The 10,560-nt window shown below is 38.3% G+C and overlaps 2 protein-coding genes across 2 annotated transcripts in view; both read right to left on the bottom strand.

The window, feature by feature from the left end:
• dnaja2a (DnaJ heat shock protein family (Hsp40) member A2a) overlaps positions 1–4,145 on the bottom strand; it is an 8,985-nt gene extending 4,840 nt beyond the window's left edge. Inside the window, exons 1-4 of the mRNA XM_016503195.1 lie at positions 3,956–4,145; positions 3,043–3,102; positions 1,874–2,100; positions 1,605–1,634 (exon numbers count right to left, since the gene is read on the bottom strand). Coding sequence (XP_016358681.1) covers positions 1,605–1,634; positions 1,874–2,100; positions 3,043–3,102; positions 3,956–4,033 — 395 coding nt within the window. The 5' untranslated portion in view covers positions 4,034–4,145. The remainder of the gene's footprint in view (positions 1–1,604; positions 1,635–1,873; positions 2,101–3,042; positions 3,103–3,955) is intronic.
• Positions 4,146–9,214: 5,069 nt separating this feature from the next.
• LOC107701238 (neuropilin and tolloid-like protein 2) overlaps positions 9,215–10,560 on the bottom strand; it is a 16,480-nt gene continuing 15,134 nt past the window's right edge. Inside the window, exon 10 of the mRNA XM_016503201.1 lies at positions 9,215–10,300. Within this exon, the coding sequence (XP_016358687.1) occupies positions 9,603–10,300 (698 nt within the window). The 3' untranslated portion in view covers positions 9,215–9,602. The remainder of the gene's footprint in view (positions 10,301–10,560) is intronic.

Raw genomic sequence — 10,560 nt, 5'->3', positions numbered from 1 at the left:
ACTGGAGCGATGCGTAATCATATTCAATACAGGCACGTAGGCGTTAGCTTAGAGCAGTGGTTCTCAACCCGCGGGCCGAGACGCTCAGGCCCTAGCCCGGCCGTGTCCGACAGCTTATCAGAATTACCTTTTTGTCTTTTTTTCCCCCTTCTCCCAAAACAGCTTATACTACTTTTTCAGCTATATTAAAATAGTTCAGTTTTGGTAATCCGTAAAGATGCAATTCTCTCTAAAGGTGCGTCAATGAGATCCTCAATTTCATCTTTGTGACTCTGACTCAGAAAACACAATAAATACTTCAAATATCTCCTTACTATTTCCCCCAGACATATTCATGGTAATTACTTTTGCCGGTTCTATGCGGCAAGCTTAAGCCTATTGCGTGCATTTGAACGCAGATCTCTTCAGCTGCGTTGACGGCACGCATGCTGCTGCTGCGGGACACTGTCGAGCTGCTCTTGACAAAACATATTCTGTTACACCAAATACACAAAATAATGATCTTTAAAAAAGCATCATATGACCCCTTTAACAATAGAGTAACTTGTTATGTAACAACTTGCACAAAATGTAAGATTGTATTGAAATGACTGGGTGTGGTGAGACAAAAAACAAAAAACAAACAAACAAAAAAAAACTTAGATGCTCATTACAGAAATCTTTCTCCTTAAAGGCACAATATGCAAGTTTTCGCCGCTAGAGGTCGCATTTTCAAAACAATAACAAAGGCGAAGCTTGTTGATGCTATGAAGGAGAGTGGAACGATGGGAAATGTCATTTTCACCATCCAGAGATGTCCGAATCATGTTCACGGATAGAATTAATTATTTTTTTAATGACCTGTACCTTCCAAAGTTATTCAAACAGCGAATAAATTATATAGAGAAAGCGAGCAAAGAACATTTAACGTTACATTGTCAAAGAACAGTATGGCTGACTTCAGTCTAGCGCGGGTTTAAGCACTCTCAAAAAACTCCCCTTATCAGAAAAGCTGTCTATACACTGTTTGATGACTGAATCTCCTACTTACATCATACGTACATATGCACTTTGTTGTTTATGATGAGAGAATACACTCAGCGAGCGCGCGCACTGAACAAAACTCTGGTGTTTCAGTGATGACTCATCTAAACGCCTCTGATTGGCCGCTGTGTTCATAAACTCAACAGACTTGTGTGTGATTGGTTATAACGCGCAACACTGTAAAAACGCGGAAAAACATTCATGGTGAAACATTGAGCAGACCTAAATTGAATGCTGCAGTCAACACTTATTTCATTTTCATTTTATTTGTGACTGCCGTAATGGATTTAGTTTAACTGCAGCAGCATTTTTGTGTTGTTGCCATAGTTTCTACAAGCGGAAACCGATAGCGCGGATATTACGTAATTGATAGGCAACAATGAACCGGGACGGGCCATTATTTAAAATTGGAATTTCTCTGGATTTACAAATCCTTTGGAACTTTTGGGATAACGTAAGTGCACAACTGCATGAAATATATAATGTGCAAGTGGTTTTTGGATATTTTATTATGAAAATCTTACATAGTGTGCCTTTAATTGTCATGAAAACACCCATAACGTGAAACAAATCTTACTCACCCATTACAAGTGCTACACAGAACATTGGGGGGAAAAAAAAAAAAAAAAAAAAAAAAAAAAAAAGTGTAAACTCTTCCAGAATATCATGATGCAACCCCAAATAAAACCATAGTGACATTTAAAGCTTCTTAAGAAGACGCTATACATGTGCTAGGCAACAATGAGAGGATCAGGAAAGAAAAGAGGTCAATGTGACCGCTAAAGGACAGCAGAAATCAGCATTTTTACACACATCTCTTTAGAAGTGGAAGCCTTGTGATTTGACTTACTTCAGGGGGTGGACCATATCTTCCCCTCTCCGCCGCCCTCCGTTCCTGCTCCGACCCTGTCCACCCATGAAGCCGAAGAGACCGCCGCCAAAGATATGGGAAAAGATGTCATCCATCCCGCCTCCTCCACAGCCACCTTCTCGCAAACCCTGTTCCCCATAACGGTCGTACAAATCCTTCTTCTCTGGGTTAGTTAGTACTTCATAAGCAAAGCTAATCTCTTTGAACTGAAAAAAGAAAAAAAAAAAAAAGAGCATTACAGCATTAAATGGATTGTTCACCCATAAATGAAAATTGTAATTTACTCACCCTCATGTTGTTAAAGATAAATAAAATTCATTCATCTTTGAAACACAAGTCATTTTAACGAAACTGATTCCAGTCCACCAAAACTTTGATGCTTCAAAAAATTAAAGGCAAGAAAATAATAGGAATCTAGTGATTTGTTCTTGTGCATCAAGCATGTTTAACATTTGATGTGCTCCATGTATGTGCGTCAGTCAATATTTATATGCGAATAAAAGACTAAATTAAATCCGTTCATCATATACAGTAATTGGGTCAAAAAATTGGGTTAAACCGCTTGCTTCATATGGGTTACTTTTATGAGCTAATTATGAACTTTTGAAGTGTCTGTTTTGGTGGAACTCACTTTAAAATGTAGAGAAAGAAATATCTCAGGTTTCATTAAAAATATATTTATTGGTATTTTGAAGATAAATGAAAGTCTTAATGGTTTGGAAGGGTGAGTAAAGGACAATTTTGCGAGTGACCTATTCCTTATAACACTAATATAACAACTAATACTTTAAAAGCATAATATTCGTAAAATCTTTTGCATATTACAATTTAACTCAAATGTGTACAAAATGATCAATCTCTCCACAACATACTTATTTAACAGTGTTTTAACTTTCTACACGTCTTACATCAAAATACTCCACATTTTATTAAGTAATAATAAAATGATCTTACTTTATCTCCAGCATTTGGTAATACTTTAAAAGCATAATATTCGTAAAATCTTTTGCATATTACAATTTAACTCAAATGTGTACAAAATGATCAATCTCTCCACAACATACTTATTTAACAGTGTTTTAACTTTCTACACGTCTTACATCAAAATACTCCACATTTAGACAGAAGTAATAATAAAATGATCTTACTTTATCTCCAGCATTTGGGTTTTTGTCAGGGTGATATTCCTTTGCTAATTTCCGATAAGCCTGAAAAGTATTTGTTTTAGAAAGTTAGTTTCACTTCAGAAAGCATCCAACACAATAAAACAACATTCCACATTTAAACCACTGATTTAACAAAATGAACTTGCTTAAATGTAAAACGAGTTACACCTGCCTGAATATTCCAGCAAATATCTCGAGATTTTAACATGATTTGAGAATGACACTAAAGCAGTTTGTTTGTGCGTCATGTTCATGTGAGGCCAAGCGGCCTTGAGCAACGCAACTAATGAGAACACAAAACAACACAAGCTAGTGAGACACTAAACCGATCATTTCCAACAGTTCAACGAGCTTTCAGACAGAAACCCCTCTGCGCTAAACACAGCGTTGCTGACCGCGATTATCAAAGAACAGAAAAAATTATCCACCGGTCCATCGTATGCGTCAGATTAGTTTTAGCTTGTTTCAAATTCGTTGTACATGTGACCTCCTTGGCAATATGACACACATGTAAAGGGAAAAGCACCGCGTCAAGGCCTAACGTACACAGCGGCCACACGGCGAGCTGATGCTGTGTTTTCAGGCGCTACACAGGAAGACAAGCATGATGACTGACTGCGTTTAATGTTCAAGTCCAAGGCATAAATCAAACACATACACGGGTGAGTGGATATGTAAAGAGACCGAAGATATGCTTGATTGAATCCCACAACAACACTCCATCTCGCCGGTTTAGTTCGACGATCTGGTAACTATAGTCACTAGGCCAAACTCAGCTTTAGCTCACTGCTAATCCTCCTCTCTTCCCGATTCAACACACAAAAATCGGTCGATTCAGTCCTTCAAACAGCGCTAACGAGCGCCGAAATTAAAGGCAAGACACATGAACCCGTACCTTTTTCAGCTCGTTTTCGGAGGCAGAGGGGGAGACCCCAAGAATGTCGTATAGTTTGGTATCGGCGACGTTGGACATGGCTGTGCGGAGTGAAGGACTGTCTGCGGGGAGCGGAGAGCTGAAGAGAGACACCGGCCGGAAGCGTCAACTTTAACCTCTCCTCACGCGCCGCCTCTCAACGTACGAGCACATGTCATCGTGATGCAAATATTACACACACACATCCTTCATATTAACATTCAGCAACTTACTTTTGACGAATGGCGTTTAAATACATTGTTGCCAACTCTCGCGAGACAAATAAGCAACCGCAGCTTCAAAAACAAGCCCAAAATGTTTTGATCATTTATTATTATATCATCAATATAATTTATTATCAATAATAATTTATTATGTAATAATTTATTATTATGCAGGAACAAAACTCATCTCCAATCACCTGTGAGCAGAATAGGATTGGACAGAAAAGGAGAAAAACACAAGCGCTTCAAAGGGGAGCTGTTACATAGCCACATATTTATAGCCTACTAAAATATTGGCTATTCGAACCAAATCTACTCTTAGTTATAGGCCTACTTGTTTTTTGTTGTTTGTTTTTTTTACAGCCCGTCATAATTAATACATTACAAAAACATTGTAAATATTAAAAATTAGGCTACCTTATAAAGAAAAAACTCTACGTCTACTTCTATCATCGCTTGGATTACAGCGTCACGCGCCTTCTTTTTCAACGTGATTTTTCTTTAATCCCTCACTGAAGAAAAATCACGTTCAAAAAGAAGGCGCGTGCGGAGGAGGCGGAATATTTGACAAATTACGCTACAGCACTTATATTTTTGCACTGATTGGCTATTAACTGTGAGCAGACAGAGTGTCAATCAATGCATTGGAGAATACAGTGAACATAAATGAAAAGAAACGAAGTTGCTTGTCAGGTTTTCCTAACAAGCAACCATATTTTTTTAAATAAACCCAAAAAACCACAACCCGGTATTTTTTCACGCAACTTTACAAAAAAGAAGCACAAAGTCGCGTATAATACGCGGACTTGGCGACTCTGTTTAAATAATGCGATAAATGGGCATTTATATAATATACCCAGCCAAAACTATTGCGTGTGTATGCACAACTGTGAAATATGCTGCTTCGCTTGTGTGTAAAATGTCACGATTTCAGAAATGCAAAATACTTCAGAGGTCGAATGTCATTGAAAGCTAACTTTACAGTTTACAATCTACAATTTAAAAGCGGGGAAAATAAGATTTTAAATGGTTTTTAATGGTTGTGGAACCCAGGTGTCAAATGTTGGTCAAAGGTCAAACTGACTGGTTTTGATCGGTTTTGATACATAAAAGAACCAGTAACCATTGCAAACACAACAGCAAATGGGTCAAAACAGTATATTATAATAAAAAAATTATGACTTTCATAAATATTTCTAATTGCATTTAATGTTTTCATTTTTGATGTACAATTACAACTTTTTTTTTTAAATGTTATTTTATGTTTGTGCTTTTGGACATGAATCTTTATCAATCCTAATTAAGCTTGTGATGTTGCAATTTAGGCTCATTTTTAGCAAATGATGTGCTTTCTTCAATTTTGAATCTTTTCACATTACATTTAAACAGTAAAATGATGTAAGCCTAAACAATCCATGAAATAATCTTCATTATATAGTCCACCCTGGCCCTACATGTTCCAGAATGAAAATGAAATGAAAATGATTTGATTTTACAGCGAGACATCGATTGAGATCCGTGTACTTTTGGCTTGTCGTAACAGACAGAGCAGGTGCTCAAATGAAGAAGACTGTCGTGATTATATGAAGTGAAGTCCATCCCCCGCATGTGGCCTACATCGCGTCCAAACCAGACACGGTACGTTTCCAGCGACCTGACAATCACAGCTAATCAGAACATATTTGATGTTTTAATATGCAATCCGTTGCAATTCATCATGAGCAGAATGAAATGTCATTTACCCGGAATCACCACATGATGGCAGCAAATGACCGTAGTCCGACAAACACCCAAAGGTCATTGCGTTTCTATGTCCACCTTAATATAAGCGAACTTCTAAGGATTAGATCAGAGATTTACGTAAACAGAGTAAAATGTGCTGCTCAAGTGGTAACAAATGAAGAGATATTTTTCATATGCAGGCTGAAATGTGACATCAAACGTTTAAAAATGTTGAATCACAATGATTTATTTATTTATTTTTAAATACATTAATGTGTACCTTGTTTCTAAACATTCTAAAACTTTTAAAGTTGCTCTCAACATCTGGCTGTACATTTCTTATGTATATTTCATATTAATATTTCCCTGCTGTTTGTTTAAATTGTAAGTCATTGTCATCACACTGGGCTTAATGCTTTTACTGACATTTATTCGAACATATCGTGTTTGGTCTCGTTCTGTATCGCGTATCTTGTCAGTGTCTGCGCTTGCTTGGCCATTTGTTGAGGAGAAAATAAGGAAAGTGTGTCCAGCTGAATTAATGTAGTATTTTGTTAGAAGGGTATAAAAAAGCTTAGTTTACCGCGGCAGCCGTCGCGTGAAGGCCTCCTCGTCTGAAGACCGAAGAGTGTAAAGACCATCGACTGAGTGTAAAGGGACACCGGCAAAGGATAAGCATCGCTTTTTATTTCTCCTCTTTCCTATTAACGTTACTTGTTTCGCTTCTGTTTCAGTAGGATTACTGATAAACTACTGTCATTTGAGTTGTATTATTTGTGTTTATTTTAATTTTAGTTACATTATGTATGAATTTATTATGTCTTTTATTAAGTTTTTAGTTTTATTTAATTTGAGTTATTTTAATACTTCAACAAACTAAATGGAAATGAAATAATATATATATTGAATTTATAAGTGTATGTACATATACAGTATATGTATGTGTGTGTGGTTGTACATACATATGTAGTTGTTTTAATACTACAATTGATTGCTTCTGTTGTCCTCATTTGTAAGTCGCTTTGGATAAAAGCATTTAATAAATGACTAAATAAATAAAAAAATAAAAAACATAGAAGTATGTTCCTGTAGCTCAGAGTAGAATATGATGCTAACACTTACAAGGTCATGCATGGGGTTTGATTCCCAGAGAATCATGACCTGATAAAATATATAAACTCTGAATGGAATGTAATAAAAGCATCTACCACATGTGTAAAAGTGAGTTCTTTGAGAGCATAGCAAGACTGACTTGAATTTTGTCACACACACACACACACACACACACACACACACACACACACACACACACACACAGATACATACTCACCTCAATGTTGTTCCAAAACAAGATGAAAAAGTGAAGTGAAAGTGACGTGACATGTGGCCAAGTATGGTGCCGGAGCAGTGGGCAGCCATTTATGCTGCAGTGCCCGGGGAGCAGTTGGGGTTTCGGTGCCTTGCTCAAGGGCACCTCAGTCGTGGTATTGAAGGTGGGAGAGAGCGCTGTACATTCACTCCCCCCACCTACAATCCCTGCCGGTACGAAACTCGAACCCACAACCTTTGGGTTATGAGTCCGACTCTCTAACCATTAGGCCACGACTTCCCCAGGCCAAAGGTTCTTGTGTGCCCCACACAAAGGTTCTTGTGTGCTATATTCCAAGCCATATTTTAGCTTAGAGTGAAATTTCTAAGCAAAGATTGTTGTGAACTGATCATTACATAGAAGACCAACACATTTTTTCTTTGGAATAACATGCTATGACCCATTCACCATACTATGAATCATTCACAGTGGAACCTGAACCTTGTATTAAGAAAACAAATGAGGGCACTTTTCATTTTCAAAATTCATACCGACTTTAACCTCAGTGACAATCACCTAGGGTGGCCGGGCCTCGGGGTCTTATGGAGGCTGTGACCTGCATTGCGTCTGTCCTTTTCAAGACGTATGAGGCCTTGAGTGCTCCCACAGTCTAATTCAACATGACAGATCAGTGAGATGGACACTGGGAGAGGACCAAAGGAAAATAAGTGAACAGAAAATGAAATAACAGTGAAGATGAAAGCGAGGCATGTTCTTAGTGTGTAGACGTGTGCAGTAATGACAATAATAAAATATCATTACTGGTGAGCTTGGCCTGACTGAAGGAAAGTAATGTAGACTCTAATGGAAATAAGAGGAAACATGCATACTGGAGTTTCTGTGGTTCACAAGATGCAAAGATATTGTTGCACATCAAATATACTTCAGGTGGTGTAATTTTATTCAAATGTAATTGGACATCTCTCACATCAACATCTTCACAATTATTCATGTTAAGACTAAAATGGAAGCGCATATATATTGGTTAGAAAATATATTCCTGCTTATTTTTACTTGTTTAACAAAAAGAATCATTTCTATACAAAAGGTGTAAGCATCATTTTACAATTTTCCACACTTTATCTGAAGCTTGTAATGGATTGGTTGAACCTCCAAAACGGTGTGTTTATAGGTTAAAGAACATATAGAGCATGTGCTGTGGTCTTTAATGGCCACTGAGACACAATTATAAGTGCACACAGGGAATTCTCTTAAAACAAAAGCTAAAAAGCAACTCTGAAAAAGCAATGGCAAAATATATAAATCAGGTCTGTGTTTGTGTACTCTGTGGTAATATTTGATCTTGTAACCATTCTTGTTCAAAAGCATGTTCCTCTGAACACCGTGTCCAAAGCAAACACTAAATCCTGTCTGCATGTAAACTATTTTTTTTGCCCTAAGCAGCGATGACCACAGCTGCATATCAGACTTCAAATATGTTCTGATTAGCTGTGATTGTCACATAACATGCCATTTTTGCTTTCAGCGGATGGAAACCTGTCTTATCCTGTCTGGCTTGGGCACAGTGTAAAAAACCTGTTAACACCAAGAACGATAACTAAATAACTATATCAGTATCCACACGTCCATAACATTCTGTTTATAATAAGCACACACTGCAGATGTCGTCTGCCACTTTAAATGCTCAAGCTCTTCAAAGTCTGGTGGATTCTGATTGTCAATGTGTTTATCATTCACCAACTGGAAAAAAATTTTCTAAAAGTGATGCCAACTGATATTATTACCGTTATACACTGTACATTTTTTCCCCCTGAAATTGTAAATAATAGTATGTTTTACAAGAAAATACTTTTAGTCTCTCTACTTCAAAATATCACATTTAATTCAATGTGTTACTTGCCATTTTCTATAATTAATAATGAAATTTACTAGCTATTTCTGAATGAAAAGTTGTGGTGTGGACTTCACTCTTCTCATAGAATTAGAACTATTATTCAAACTTTATAGTTATCATCCTTGGTGTGAACAGCTTTGAAGGATATAGCAGGGGATGGTTTTGACTCCAGTTCATAATATGTCACCTTTATTTGAGCATAATTTGAGTTATCCACAGTGCCAAATTATGCAAAATGTGAGTTAATGCCAAGCAACAACACAAAACCTACATACTGTTTATCTTTCATTTTAAATGTACATAGATTAAAATAGCCAGCCACACGTCGTCTTCTCTGCCTGTCTGTGCACAGTCCATGCTTGTCTATATGACATTGGAGCCCATGCATTAAAAACAGCAATGCAGGACAAAGTCAGTTGTGGTTAGGGCTCTCGTTCTACCTCGTCCTTCTTCGCCATCTCAGAAGTCCATGGATATGGAGCGTTGTCCTGGGTCCACCACGGTGGTGTTGTTGCTACGAGCATTGCCATGGTTACGGATGGTAATGCTCCCGCAGCCGCTTCCAATGCTGCCCGCAGCCCCTCCTACGCTCCCACCCCTCGCGTAGATTTCACACGGGATCTCCTCCATCACGCGGTCCTCGATCACCTGCTCGGTGCAGTCGTGAGTCTGTTTGTAGCCGTAGCAGCTCTTCTTGTAGGTGCCGGTGTTGCTGCTATTAAAGGTCTTCATGGGAGGCGGCTTGGAGAAATCGTTGTGGTAAGAGAGCTCCATTGAGCTGAGCGTGGTGCGGCTCTGCTTCATGCTGCCGCCCGAGGAGGCCTGGGTGCCACAGTGGTGCTCGTGGATGCATCGGGACATGGTGGAGGAGCGTCGCAGCTTATGGTAGCCGTCCAGCTCATCCGACATCTCGGCCAGGTCTGACGACAGCTCCTTGTCGCGGAGGGAAAACAGCTCATAGTTGGGGGGATCGAAGACCTCTTGGAAGCCGCCTTTGTTGAAGACTGCTGGCCGACGGGCCACTACCTTCTTACGGGGTTGCTTCATTTGCACCAGGATGGAGATGATGAGCAAGACCAGAACCACACCAGCAGAGATGCCGATTACCGTGCCATGTGTTTTTGTGATTTGGTGAAAGAGCCCCTTGGACTTTCTCTCTGAGATAAAAATAATTTTTAGTCAAACTTTAAACTATACAAAGACATTAAAACATACTTTTATTAGTCAAGTCAAAATCTATTTATACAGCATATTTAAAAGCAGCAGAAGTTGTTTTTCTATAAAGAAATTATATTTCACCCAAGTTTGATGCCTGAATGTGTGAACAGAGAAAATATGTCACAAAACAATATACAGTGGGTACGGAAAGTATTCAGACCCCCTTCAATTTTTCACTCTTTGTTATATTGCAGCCATT

Source organism: Sinocyclocheilus anshuiensis, unplaced genomic scaffold, assembly GCF_001515605.1.
Source record: "Sinocyclocheilus anshuiensis isolate Anshui unplaced genomic scaffold, SAMN03320099.WGS_v1.1 scaffold1966, whole genome shotgun sequence".
Classification (NCBI taxonomy): domain Eukaryota; kingdom Metazoa; phylum Chordata; class Actinopteri; order Cypriniformes; family Cyprinidae; genus Sinocyclocheilus; species Sinocyclocheilus anshuiensis.
Note: the sequence above shows the minus strand (reverse complement) of the source record. Positions and strands in the feature narration are given on the sequence as shown.